Here is a 14058-nt window from a genome sequence, read left to right as displayed (position 1 = left end):
TTTTTACACTGAATGTTCTGAGGGTAAATGAAACTTACTCCAGGGAATACACTGGGCTTCAACAGATCACAACCCATGTACATACCAGGCAGAAACATGTTTAGCATAGGAAGTTGGCCCCAGGACTGCAGCATAAGCTCCTGTGTTCGATCCCCAAGAACTAACATAAAAATGTTAGGTATGGTGAAAGACATTTGCAATTCCCATGCTGGGGACCCAGAGACAGGTGGACTCTGGAAATCCACAGTCAGACTGACAAGCACACCTGACAGATTTCAGGCCAGCGAGAGACTCTGTTTCATAAAACAAGGTGGGCAAGCCTACACAATGACAGCAGTACCTAAGCTGTGTACTCTGTACATGCAATCACATACAGCAATTCACCCACACAGACACATACATGCACACACACACTAGTGCACAGAAATTAAAATAAAATAATGTTTTAAAAAATTCTTAACTTTATTATATACTGTAGGCTAAACAAATCCCAGCCTTTCCAGGCACTGGATTCTTGCCAAAATATTATTCCAATAATAATACTATTGCCAATATATTATTATGAGAATATTATTTTCATCTGATGATGTATAATTTAGTTATTCACTATCAAGTATTTTTCTTTAAGACTTTTTTCTCTTTTGTCTTTAAATTTTCATTTTTCAAAGTGTAAGTTACATATGAGGTGGCAAGATGGCTGGACAGGTTAATGTGCTCACAGCGAGGTCTGTTGGCCTTCCACAGAACCCACAATGTAGAAGGAGAGACTCAACTTTTGCAGGTTGTCCTCTGACTTCCAAACACCATGGCATATGCGTCCACACACCCATGCATGCACCAAGTAAATGAATAAATATAATAAAAATTAAATTTAAAAGTTTAAGTAATATATTTATACACACACACATAATAATTTTATCTAACATAAACTCAGAATGAATCTTTATCCTGACCACTAAATTACTGAACTAAAATATTTAGGGCAAAACTTAAAGGGAAAAATTGTAAAGTATCTAAACATATTATGTGTATAGTTAAAAACAATTATATGACATGTTGCTTGATTTTTTAAAAAATCCTCTACAGTTAAGTCAAAACTCAAATTTCCACCTTGATAGCATACCATTTCTAAACAAATATGAATAGTGTAGTTAATCATATAATATTAATATTGAACGCATGCAAAATCGGCCCTCGATTTTAGTGGAGTATGTAAGTCCATCACAGAAACGACATACCATCATCTGCATCGGTGACGTTAAACACAAGGACCGTGGATCCGAGAGGCAGGTTTTCCATTAAGGATGTGCTGTAGGAGCTCATGCTGAAGACAGGTGGATTGTCGTTGACATCAAGAATGTTGAAGTAAGCTCGGATGGTGGTGGACTGACCCCCACCATCCTCCGCACGGACTGTGAGGATGTAATACTGCTGTGTTTCATAGTCCAGTGCTCGGGTCAGGTTGAAGACACCAGTGACCAGATTCAGAAAGAACACGCCATCCCCGTCATCCTCCTCCACCACATAGCTGATCTCTCCATTCACACCAGAGTCATCATCTGTTGCTAAAATAGCTGCCACCAGGGAACCTGCAGGAAAGACAACCCAAGTCTAAATCAGTGGAACAAGGGGTATGGAATATTTCCATATGTATAGACTGAGACCAAGAATGCATTTTCACAGTCAAATATTTTAAGTAGAAAGTCACTCTAAAGCAGAGAGCACAGTATTCTGCTGACTTCTAGACTGACACACCCTCCCCCACACTCAGGACCCACAGCCACAGTCAGGGAGCATGTCAGACACTCCATGAAGCTCAGGCTGCACTGCAAGGGTTAACGGAGAGGTCATCTTACTTCTGACAGTTTTTCACCCAATGCTACCAAGTGATACACTTATCAATAAAGCAATATATAATCATTGGAGCCAACAACTAGTGTAGGGAACTGAGATTCCAAGCAATATTATAGATGTGTATCCTATACACTGTAGCTGGCAGTGATTGGTGCCAGTAGTCATTTGACATTTCTGTAATTAATACAGGGAACAAAGGTGCTGAGAAATTCATTAAGGAGTGAACAGCTCATCTCAGGAAGTGAAGAGGAAACTCTCCTAGAGAGGGGTTATTTGAATGTCACTTCTACGCAATTTTCTGTGTAGCTTAGGCTAGCCTAGAACTCACTCTGAACCAGGCTGGCCTCCAACTCAGAGGTAGGTCTGCCCCTGCCCCTGCCCCTGCCCCTGCCCCTGCCCCTGCCCCTGCCCCTGCCCCTGCTCCACCTCCCAAGTCCTGGGATTAATGACATGTGCCACCATATCTTGTTGCACTCTTACGTTCTGCAGACAGCACTAAAATATGGCAGAGGCTGCCCTCTTGTCTTACCTCCTGCGTGCTAGTATCACAGGAGTAATCTACCACAAGGAGCTTCACATTTATCTTCTAAATCAATAGTTTGCCAATTCTAATGATTACTATTTCCATTTTACAGAAGGAAAAACGGATGCCTATAGGAAAGAGTTGTGCTGCCTGGTCACACAGCTGGTGAAGACTAGACTCGCTAACTAGAGCTTTTCGCACACTTTTCTTGGTTTCACCCATTTTTGAAGTAGAAAAGGAGAGTGGGGCTGGCTGCCATGAAGGCCGTTGACTCAAGGCATGGGGACACTCAGAAACAGTCATGCCTACAGTTACTAACCACAAGGTTACCTCTCCTCATCTGCTCTCATATATTAGTAATTTTCTCCGGGAATTGCATAAAAGATGTCATGCAAACTATTACAAAATGTGATGTATACATGATGAAGTAAACCTGTGGTAAACTCTCCTCGCCACTTAAAACAATCAGAAGAGTCCATCATTACTATTAAAGGTTATCCCTGAAAAACACATCTCAGGATATGTCACCTACCAGGGGTTGTGTCTTCTGGGATGTCGAAAGAGTACACGGGCCTGGAGAATCTGGGGGTGTGGTCATTCACGTCGCTGATGGTGATATTTATCCTCATGTCTGAGGACTGGAGGCCATCGTCTGCACGAACCAGCAATGAGTACTTGGACCTGTGCTCCCTGTCCAACCTCTTGGTGGCTATCAGGTCTCCAGACTCAGGATCAATTCGGAAGCTGTCATCAGCTCCACTAATGAGAGCATACGTGACCAGAGCGTTGGCACCCTGGGGGAAAAGACCAAGTAGGTGAACTGCTGGAACCAAGAACATTGCTTATTGTTTTCAGTGAGTGAGAATATGACAAAGAGAGGCTGTAGAGCTTTAACTGCGTGTAAACAGTGTACAATTTCAAGAAGTCACTGTATAGAAACTCAACAAAGGAGGGAAGGATTCATGCCCTGGGAAATAAAAATCATGGATGAAATAGAAAATTCATCTGAGTTCAGGTACTAGATGGTCCTACATGACTACCAGGCCCATACCATCTGCAGCAATCTACAGGGTCTCTTTCTAAATACTCATTTCTTGAAATAGAAAATGACAGAGGGAATTGGAGAAGTGGCTCTGCAATTAAGAGCATGTGCTTCTCTTGCAGAGAACCCAGGTTCCAGTCCCAGCACCCATATGGAGACACACAAATGCCTGTTAACTCCAGTTCTGGGTGATCTGAGGCCCTCTTCTGGCTTCCACATGGTGATGTGGTACACATATGCTCACACATGTTCACACACATGCACAAAAATCAAAATAAGCAAATAAACAGAGAAGAGCACAATTTTAAAAGTCACGTAAAAACACAAAGAATCTAAACGAGAGACAACAACGTCAAAAAAGGAGACAACTGGAAGCACCCCCCCCCCCTGATTTCAAACTACACCAAAGCTACAGTGATAAAACTGTATTCCTTCATGTGTCCATGACAGAGCAGAGTAGGAGACGCAGAACTGAGTCCATGGGAATAGTCAACTAATTCCTATACATTTGTAAAGAATAAGCACTTCAGCCAAAGGTGTTGGAAAAACTGATTATTCATGTGTCAAAAACAAAAACAAACAAACAAAAAAACAAAACAAAAACAAAAAAAGGAGAAGGCATCTCATATGTGCTCAAACATAGGTGAACTCTAAACTTGAGACCCAAAATTCTAAGTCTTCATCGAGACTCAGATGTCTCTCTTCCTGATAGTGTTGGTCTTGCTGATCAATTCACGGTCATGAAACACACACACACACACTCTGCAGGTGAGAAGACCACCACAAAGTGGTAAGTGAGGTGCCACCAAACTGAAGGACTTCTAGGCTATAAAGGGACCGGCAGTTGTGAGGGCAAACTCTACACGTGATAGGTTAATTCCCAAGATATCAAGAGAGCGAAAAATATTTCCTGCCCTAATAAAAACTAAGGACCCATGCAGCCATCTCTCCAAAGAGGCTAGGAAATGCAGCAGTTGTGTCAAAACGGGTACAACATCACCAATTGCCATGGAGGTTCAAGTAAAATCACACACATGTCCTACATCAGACCTAACAGAGCAGTTACACTCCACAAAAAGCAACAACCACAACCGTCAAGAACGTCAAACATCAGTGAAACTCAGAACCCTGCCCCCTATTGAGTGGAAACGACAGGAAGATCTCAGAAGGCAAACAGTCAAAAAGCCTGAGAACCCATCCATCAGTCCCACTCCTGGTGTGTGCAAAGGGACCGAAAGCGTTTCAAAAAGAGATTGATAGTTTCCTGTGCAGCCCGGCACTGTTCACCACGGTCAAGGTTAGATGACCTGCCAAACAGGGCTGTGTCCAACACTAAATTGGCTCATGCCCATGTTAAAAACTAGAGTGGTCCTTCAGGACTAAAGGATGTAGGAAAATGCTAGTTGGTCTTATCCTTCATTGTTGAAGGTAAGGACTTGGTGATGTGGTGGTCCACAAGTAAGTTCAATCTAGACAGAAGAGTTAGCCTTATCTATGGCATCAAATGTCTTATCCCAGTCGCTGCCCTTGACTACAAGGTATAAGGATTGCTGGAGTTCTTGAATTGACAAACCTGTTTTGATTTAAACACAGCTCCTGGAAACAAATTTCCCTTTTCTCATTGTGACTATCCAGGAATTGATTCGTTAAAATATTCAAAGAACTCTCACTAACATTAGCTAGCGGGCAGAAAATAAAGTGTTGTGTGGGAATGAAAAGCTGACTGACTGGGTTACAGATCCGAAGCACCTGTATGTCTTTTCTATGAGATGTTTTGACGATTTTTATTGTGTGTGTTTCTGTTTTCCTGCTTGGGTAGAGATCAGTTTCAGCAGCCTGAGAAAAGAACACCTTCATTCTAAATTTATGTTCAGCTGCCTTTATGAGCTCTTTATTCTGTATTCCCAATGCCAGTCTTAAAATTTAATAAAGAGGTTGCCTTGAAAACCCCCCATAACTTAATACAAGATGACTGGAGTTTGACACATTCTCCTTCTTTATCCACTTGTATCTAACGCACTCACTGTAATCTTACGGTTGAACAAAAACATCGGAAAAGCATTTTTTCACTGCTGCACTGCCCACATTCTGGAGTATTCTATTTCATAAAGAACTCTACTCCTTTAATGGCATCTTACCCAAGGGCTACACTCTATTCTGGATTATCAAAATGATACAGACTAGGAAGCTAAGAGAATTCGAAGATACGGGAATATTCTTGAAACCATTATACAAATGATTCCATGCTTAGAGTAAAGCCCCATCAACAAAATGACTCACCATAAAAATCAATATCTTTCACATGGGAGCCTTTCTCCTGCAAGTGAAGGTCGATCGATTGAGCTTACACCGCAATCTGTTCCCCTTCAGGATCAGCTGGTACTATTTACTCATGAACAGCCGAAACGTCCCGTCAAGAAGCCTGGCTATAATGGGGGTTTGTTTAACACCCTAGTCTTGTCAAATGAGGACAGGCCATTAAAGCACCATCCCTGAGCTGCAGAGGCAGAGCCCCATGGGGCATTCCAGAGCAAATAACAGTAGCATGCAACTAAGTTTTTCAACCTGAGATGTCCTTTTCAACAATGGAATCTTTGAATGTTCAGGGCTGTCCTTAACACACAGACTCGATGACTGGAGAATTGGACCTTCTGACACTCACCCCTTTTCTCAGTGCCCTGCAGGTTCCCTAGCACATGAATATTTCTCAGTTACACTAATTAAAGAAAAAGGGTAGAGGCTGTAAAACAATAAGTTGATAGAATTTCCCAGCAACATCTGCACCCTCTGCACTTTGAAGCCACTCATTTCTCCATAGTCAGTAACAGCAACGTCCTGTGTCACTGCAGAGTAAAAGGGGTACCTCGCATCTCAACCCTGTTCTGACAAAGCAGAGGAAGAAAGAAAAACACAGCAAGGACCTCAGAGAACAGGAAACAGTCAAATGAGCTGTTTCCACTCCAACTAAGAGGTGTGGAGCTGAGCAAGCAAAGCCAGGAGACCAAGGGGTTATCAAAAAATAATTAACATGAACCCATCACAACAACACAGGGGAAAAAGACACATCTGTGAATCACTGTAGGGAGCTTGTGTGCCCGCTCTGCTTCATACAGGGTCAAAGAAATGCCAGTACCTCACAGCAAGAGCTGAAATTCTCTGTACCGTGGGAACCTCCCATTATTAAGAAAAGGGTTGTGGAAATAGGATAGAATCTCTTTGGGATTCATCATTTAACAAAATAAAGAACAATCTTAGAGCAGGCTTCAGACTTCTGGTGGATTTACTAATTTAAACTCTCTGATCCACCCTGCTTTTCTAATGTGCTCTCACACTCATGAACGTGCGCACCTTTGTGTGTGTGTGTGTGTGTGTGTGTGTGTGTGTGTGTGCAGGCACCCCAGTCTTCTCTCTAATATTTTTCCTTTCCCCATCTTGACCTGCCAACAAAAGCCCCCCCCCCATTTCTGCTTTACCCTTGCCCTCCACCCTGCCTGATCCTGAATAGAATGCGTACACACTGGGCATCTTTTTGTCTTTGTACACTGGGATGTCTACATGATCATGCCTACATGCCTTACTTAAGTATTAATTCTAGAAACTGACTCTCAACAATAATAAAGCAACAAGATGCATGAAAACCAATTTGGGTGTAAATGCCTAGAAAGATAAGGAACTTTGCACTCTTCCTTAAATGTCATTGTGACTCCAAGTGTACCTCAGAGACTATAAATGTCAATGTGACTCCAAGTGTACCTCAGAGACTAGCATGAAGGTGGCTGGGCATGAGCCCTGCACACAGTGCATTCTCAGACACGGTACAGCCTCAAAGAGAAGCAGAGCATGCACACAGCACAGAACTCATGTCAGCAGCATGTGCTCTTAAAAGGAAGCAAATAATTAACAATGGATCTAACAGTCCCAAGAGGACAGTTCTTAGGAGAGTTGTATGCTGATTAAAACAATCAAATTTCCATATACAATTTATTTGTAATCCACTATAATTTGGGTTGAGAAATCCCACATTAATCATGTAATTCCACAGAGTCAACATCCATACCAATAAAATATTTATTAAAATGAACATAGCTATTGCCTCGTTCTTCTAAAGTGATTAGAACAAAACATTCCGAACACATGAGTTTTATTTCTCTCTTCCTAAAATGCAATTAAGACCATTCAGCTCTGATTATCCTACTCAATTGTATGATATTCATGTTGCTGTTATATTGAAATTGGACTTCATAAGATTTCATAAATGGATACAGCTAAATATGTTGTATCAGCTTTAATAAAGTGAGATAGTTGCTAAACTTCATCAGCTGTTATATATGTTGCACAGGACAGGTGTTCACTCTCACAGCTGTTAGTAATCACTGATCTGGGAATCAGTATTAATATTTCTCTAAACAAAATGAGATGGCAGGCACTAACAAAAAATACCAAGTGTTTTCTAGAAGAGAACTATAATTATCTAAAAATTTACATTCTCTTCAATTCCCTTTTACTAATGTTTGCAAAAATTAACAGACTAGGCTATTATATTTCTAAATTGGCTATTAGGACTAGTCTGTTATTTATTTATTTATTTATTTATTTATTTATTATTCCTTTACATTTTTAATTTTGTTTTTTTTTTGAAGCAGGGTCTAACTATGTATTCCTGATGCCTGGCATTCACTGAGTATAGCTGACTGACCTCCAACTCACAGAGATCCACCTGCCTCTGCCACTACATTAAAGGCGAGCATCACCCCATCCAGCCTGTTCTACCTACTTCAGTGCTTAGCAAATGAATCTATGAACCATTTAATCATAGTTCAAAAAGTGTTTAATAAGTGAATCTATGAACCATTCAATCATAATTTTAAAAAAATTACATGTTCAGACACTCCTGGAGTTGAGAGGAAAAAGCCAATACCTACTAATTCAGTGTTAAATAAGTGAATCTATGAACCATTTAACCATAGTTTAAAAAAAAATAAATCCTGGAGTTAAGTAGAGAAAGTCAGCTCTGTGTGGAGTTTAGCTAAGGGGAAATGGGAGAGTTTCCTAGTGTTTGAGAAGGGTTTCCCCTCAATGGCAGGGCATTAATTAGACCCTTCACTAAGGAGAAAACAAGCAAAGAGATTTCATGTGGAGAAATGTAAATTAATTATATAACCTTCCATGTGATTTGTAGAATAACTATTGTAAATCTTCACTTACAATAAAATATAGAGTGTGATAATCTATACTATGTCCAAATTTCACATTCCCAATAGGAATGAAATTTGTTCATGGCAATAAATTGAAAAGCTCACTAGTTACCTGCATGACAACCTGAAATAAATATTACAAAATGTTAATTTACATAAAAGTATATAATTATTAAAAATATAAAGATTTTAAGGTCACCTTAAATATTGTTACATTTAAATTATTTATTTCCAATCACAAATAAAATAAAAAATAGATACTTGGCTGCTATGACAGCGAAAACAAATAAGGAAAATGTAAGAAAAAGACACAGTTTTGGTGCCTTTATCTCTAAAAAATTATTTGGTCATGAGATCTAAAATGCAAAAGACAGACACCTGAATGACTGATCAGAAACCAGCCTCTGACTGACCTTCTCTGCTCCCATTCTTTTATTTTACTTGTGTTTGGGGTATGTATGGGCCTATAGAGGTACAGGTTGTAGGAATGTAGGTGGAGGTCAACTTAGATGTTTCTTAGGAATTGTCCAACTTTAAAAATAACCTTTATTAATTTTTCATTCATGAGTGCCATGTCCATGCAGGTCAAAGAGTATGTTGGATCCACTGGAGCTGAAGTCACAGGCAGTTGTGAGCACTGCAAGGTGGGTGCTGGGAGCCAAATCCAGGTCCTCTACAAGAGCAGTCAGCGCTTTAGACTGATGAGATCGTCTCTGCAGCAAGATCTTGTTTTTTGAGGCAAGGTTTCTCACTGAGACCCGGGGCTCACCAAATAGGATAGATGGTCTGCACAGCCAGCCCCAGAGATCCACCTGTCTCTGTTTCTCCAGGAGTGGAGTTACAGGCTAGCACTGCTTCACACAGCCTTTTTACAAGGGTAAAGACAGTTAAACTTGGGTCTCTATGTTTGTGAGACATGCAGTTTACAGACTAAGTATATCACATTCTTGCATCACACTTCAAACATACTAATAGATGCTCTCAGAGAAAGAACACAGGATCTGTAACCTCACTGATCACTAGAGCTCCCATGAATCTGAAAAAAGACATAAACTACCTCATCAGCATCCATGGCAGTCAGCTGCATAATCTTTGAGCCATCTCCAATGTTCTCTTCCACGGTGAGATCCAGGGTGTCTGTTGGAAACACCGGTGGGTTGTCATTGATATCTTGAAGTGTTATTTCTACCTATAAAGCAAAAGAAAATAAAACAATACATAAGCCCTCAATCGGAAATGGAGACCAGGAGTCCATGGAACTGTCCTTCGCTAAAGGAATAAAAAAGTATCCCCAAAGCAATGTTTCTTGAAAGAAGGGTATAAAATATTCATAGGAACACTTAAGACCAAGCAAGTAGCATCTGATTTGTTGATGGCAAATGGTATTAAATGGTCACAGTCAATTTCAGACTGAAAACGGCCCCATGAGAGTTGTCATTGCAACCCCTGGTGAAGGTCTCCCAAGACTAGAAGTCAGCTGTCTTTCAACCATGGTGCCATCTGACACCATGGATTTTGTCTAAAATGCTTGTACGGTAGCAGCTAATATCTGGGAAATGAAGACATCCATGCATTAGTTTAAGAAATACTTGAAATTTCTCCATGTAACACCAACTCTCTAATGCCGGGACAGGGCACAAAAACTACACACTTATCCATCTTGACTCCCATTTACAGTAGCAGGCATAGAGCAACCTTCCTTTCAGACCCCATGGTCCTTGGATCACAAGTATCAACTGCTTTGTTTGAGAGGTCTTAGCTGGAATTAGTTTCCCTACATAAGTAAAGTTTTCAGAAGAAAAGATGTATGAAATTTAAACAGCAGCTTCACCCTGTGTCTCTGTTCTGAGTTGGGTAAGAGAGGCAGAGGTTCTGAGACAATGGCAGACATCTACTAATGTAACAAAAGCTTCCCGAGAGAAGGTCACAGCTTGAGTTGAGAAGGACAGCCCAGCCAGCCAGCAATGGCATTTTTCTCACAAAACTGGTGTTCCGTGAGATGCCAGTGTTCATACCTCTACTGTGAAGACCCTATGAGATCCAGGGATTAAGATGAGGAATGGGAAGAGAGGGGGCCAGCCAGAGGGTACGGAGCTCCTCAAGGGATGCAGGAAAGAGGAAGAGAGACTTGGGTGGATACAATGTCACTCTCTGATCAAATATGTTGGGAAAATACAGGCAAATTAGATTAATAAGTAGATGAACAATCGATAAATAAAGAAAATATATAAAATGAATACATAATAATTGCTTCAAGCCTCTCTCCATCTTAATGGAAGAGATTTGCTCACCAACAAATGACCCAACCCCATCTGTGCAAAGGCAAGAGAAGCCCACAACTTGTCTGTCCAATAGCAATGGCTCTCTTCATCCTCCCTCTGAGCAGAGATCCATGGCAGCTGTAACTGAACTTGGAAGAGACAGCCCAACCCAGGATCAGAGCAGATTTCCAAATGTGGTGGGTTTACAAACAAATTAGACTCTGCCCTTCTCCTGACTGAACCTGGATACTTTTATTCTTTTAGCCTCAGTCCCCCATCTCAAAATCATGGGTCTGTGTAGGAAACTTTGAGAGACATATACACACATTCATGAACATCCTCATGGTGTTGATCCATACTTGGCCCCTTGTTTGAGACACAGTCTCGTGTTCATCACCGTATTCTCCAGATCTGCTAACTCACCCAGACAGTATCCTTCCTCCACCTCCCATCTTGGGGTAGGGAATCTGGGATTACAAATGTGCTACAGTATCCCAATTTATATGACTTTCTAGGATTCGAACTTGGCTCCCCACACTAGAACTTTAAAAACTTTTTAAACTAGAGCTGTACCCACTGAGGCATCTCCGCAAACTCCCAGAAGAATTACAGCACAGGTAGTGGCCAGCAGCAGAACTCACCTCCACAGCTGGCTCGAGGTTTGTCTTTTAAATGAACATGGAATACAAGAAAGTATCTTTCAACATGCACTCTCTTCATTCAGAAATCTAATGATAACTATGACTTCATCTTTAAAAAATGACCAGGTTTATACTGAAGGAGGTCTTTAAAATTATAGTATTAATTATGCTTTCATGTTGTCTTTGCTGAACTTTCAATGTTTGGTTCCAAATCATCCCACATCTTCATCCAGACAGGATAGAAACTGTTGACATAGAAAACTTGCCACTGAGCCAGGCACAGTCTTTTCTGTGCTGAGAAAAATGACTGCCCCAATGTGAAAAGACAGCTTAAGGAATTCCTCAGGGTGAGGAGACAGATTTCTCTGCCCCAAGATGTCAACAGTTGGTTTCCAATAGACAAGGGGGATATCAGTGCTTCAATTTGCATGTATGTCCATAAGCACATTTCACCCTTTCCCTTAAAGGAAGAGTGTTCAGTCCTCTTTTCTTCTGTGTTGTTGTGGCTAACACAGGCTCAGCACTCGTAGACTCCAAAAGCTGGATGACAAATGTTGGCATGAGTGAGCATACCACAGGCAACACAGACCAGATTCCAGAAGAGGATAATTTGTGTATGTGTGACAATGTATTTATAGCTTGGATATATTTTTCAAATATCACTCACTGTGTTTGTTGGTTACACACAGGTTTTCATAGTAACACTGCTCTGTATGGCTTGCAGCTGACATGAACTGCACTCTGGGTTGATACTAAGCTTGGGAACTTCACAACTTCACACCTGGCTTCTGTGAAGGCTGTTCACACACACACACACACACACACACACACGCACACACACACACATACACAGGCATGCACACACACAAACACATACACATGCATGCAAGCACACACACACAAGCGTGCATACTGGCATGCAACACACATGCAAACACATGTGCACACACAGTTATCCTGAAACCATGTGTGGCATTGCGTTATGTTAGTTCATTTACTGTAGCTATGAAAATAGAGAAGGCACCAGTCAGAGCGGAGGAAGAACATGCAGCCTGTTGAAAGTCTTTGCCTCCTATCAGCCCCTGAAAAGAAATTCTCAATATGTGGGAAAGATGGTTTGTATTGTTTGTAAGACTGTAGGTTGCTTAGCACACTGAAAGTTCAGAGTTCTGTTCATTTGCAAGATGTATGAATATTTAAGAAATCTGAAAGAGCATCATGTTCGGTTCCTTTATTTCACAGGCAGTGTGAGCCAAGGCATTGAAATGCCAAGTGCTTTATCTAAGAAAAACAATGCTAGGCCACAGGCCCAGGGCCCATTGAATTTTCTTCAGCCAAATGCAGAGTCTGGAATGCTGAGCAGGCTCAACCATGCGCCTGAAGCCACTGGCCTCTGCCCTTGGTGTTAAAGCAGAAACCTGCTGTGAGAAACATGTCCTAATTCAAAGCAGCGTGAAAGTTATGTTTGAGGAAGTTAGCATATACAAGTTATATGGAAAGCTATTGTGTTAAGGGAAAAGAAAGAAGAAATGAAAAAGAAAAGAAAGAAAACGAAAATGAAAGAAAGAAGGAAGAGGGGGGAGAGAGAGAGAGAGAGATTTTATCTACAGTTTTTCCATTTTTAAGAATTTCACCTGTGAGTTGTGGGAAGATATTGATAGGTCTGTCTTTGCACTACACCAAGCTCAATTGCTCATTCAGTGGGAAGCTTGGGGTGTATATTACAAATGATACCATGGTGTAGATACAAGTATAATTGATTACTTTAAAAATCAGATATGTTTTCTTCCTAACTGGTAAGTTTCTTTTAAGCACTTCAGAAACTACTAACAGGGAAATAGTTGGAGAGACAGAAAAAGCACAAACTATAAAAGAGCAACCCACACCATGTCACACCATGTCACACCATGTGTGACTGAGGGGAAAACAAGATATAACATCCCATTTTATCTTTGTGGAACTGGCACTATAGTCAGATCCCATATGAGTTATTAGATAACTGGATTTATATAAATTATGAAAAGCATTGCATCAAAAATGAACATTAAGAGTTCACATGCATTGCCTCTGTGGATATTGAAGGATTACATCAAGATTATGCAAAAGTACATTTCTTAAGGATTGTTTTAATTGTGTATGTGTATATGTGTATGTTTATATAAGTGTGTGTATTTGTATGTGTTTGTATATGCATGTTTGTGTGTGTGTGTGTGTGTGTGTGTATGTGTGTTTGTGTGTGCTCACTCACATAGGTATCATATCAATTGAGCTAGGAATGTAGTTATAGACAGGTATGGGCTACTCAGCACAGGTTCTGGGAGTTGAACTCAGGCCCTTCTGAATTAGTAGTATATGCCTTTGACCTCTGAGCTATCTCCCCAGCCCGAAAGGTGCAACTTCTAATGAATTGTTTTTTCTAAAATCTCTTTCAATAATAGAAGGTTATAGGTCAGAATTCTCTCCATATATCCCCAGGCTGCTGAAGTTGTCATAGACTGAGCAATGCTTACTCTAGAAGCCTGGGGTCAGGGATTTCCTGGCA

At 40.8% G+C, this 14058-nt stretch overlaps 1 protein-coding gene across 2 annotated transcripts in view; it reads right to left on the bottom strand.

Moving 5' to 3' along the window:
- The window catches only part of Fat4 (FAT atypical cadherin 4), a 127326-nt gene that overhangs the window by 59381 nt on the left and 53887 nt on the right, over positions 1 to 14058 (bottom strand). For both annotated transcript variants that reach the window (XM_006535484.4, NM_183221.3), the window contains 3 exons: positions 9672 to 9803; positions 2910 to 3171; positions 1239 to 1589 (listed from right to left, as the gene is read on the bottom strand). In XM_006535484.4, the coding sequence (XP_006535547.1) occupies positions 1239 to 1589; positions 2910 to 3171; positions 9672 to 9803 (745 nt within the window). The remainder of the gene's footprint in view (positions 1 to 1238; positions 1590 to 2909; positions 3172 to 9671; positions 9804 to 14058) is intronic.

This window comes from Mus musculus, chromosome 3, assembly GCF_000001635.26.
Source record: "Mus musculus strain C57BL/6J chromosome 3, GRCm38.p6 C57BL/6J".
Classification (NCBI taxonomy): domain Eukaryota; kingdom Metazoa; phylum Chordata; class Mammalia; order Rodentia; family Muridae; genus Mus; species Mus musculus.
The sequence above is the reverse complement of the archived record's forward strand: the minus strand, read 5'-3'. Positions and strand labels throughout refer to the sequence as shown.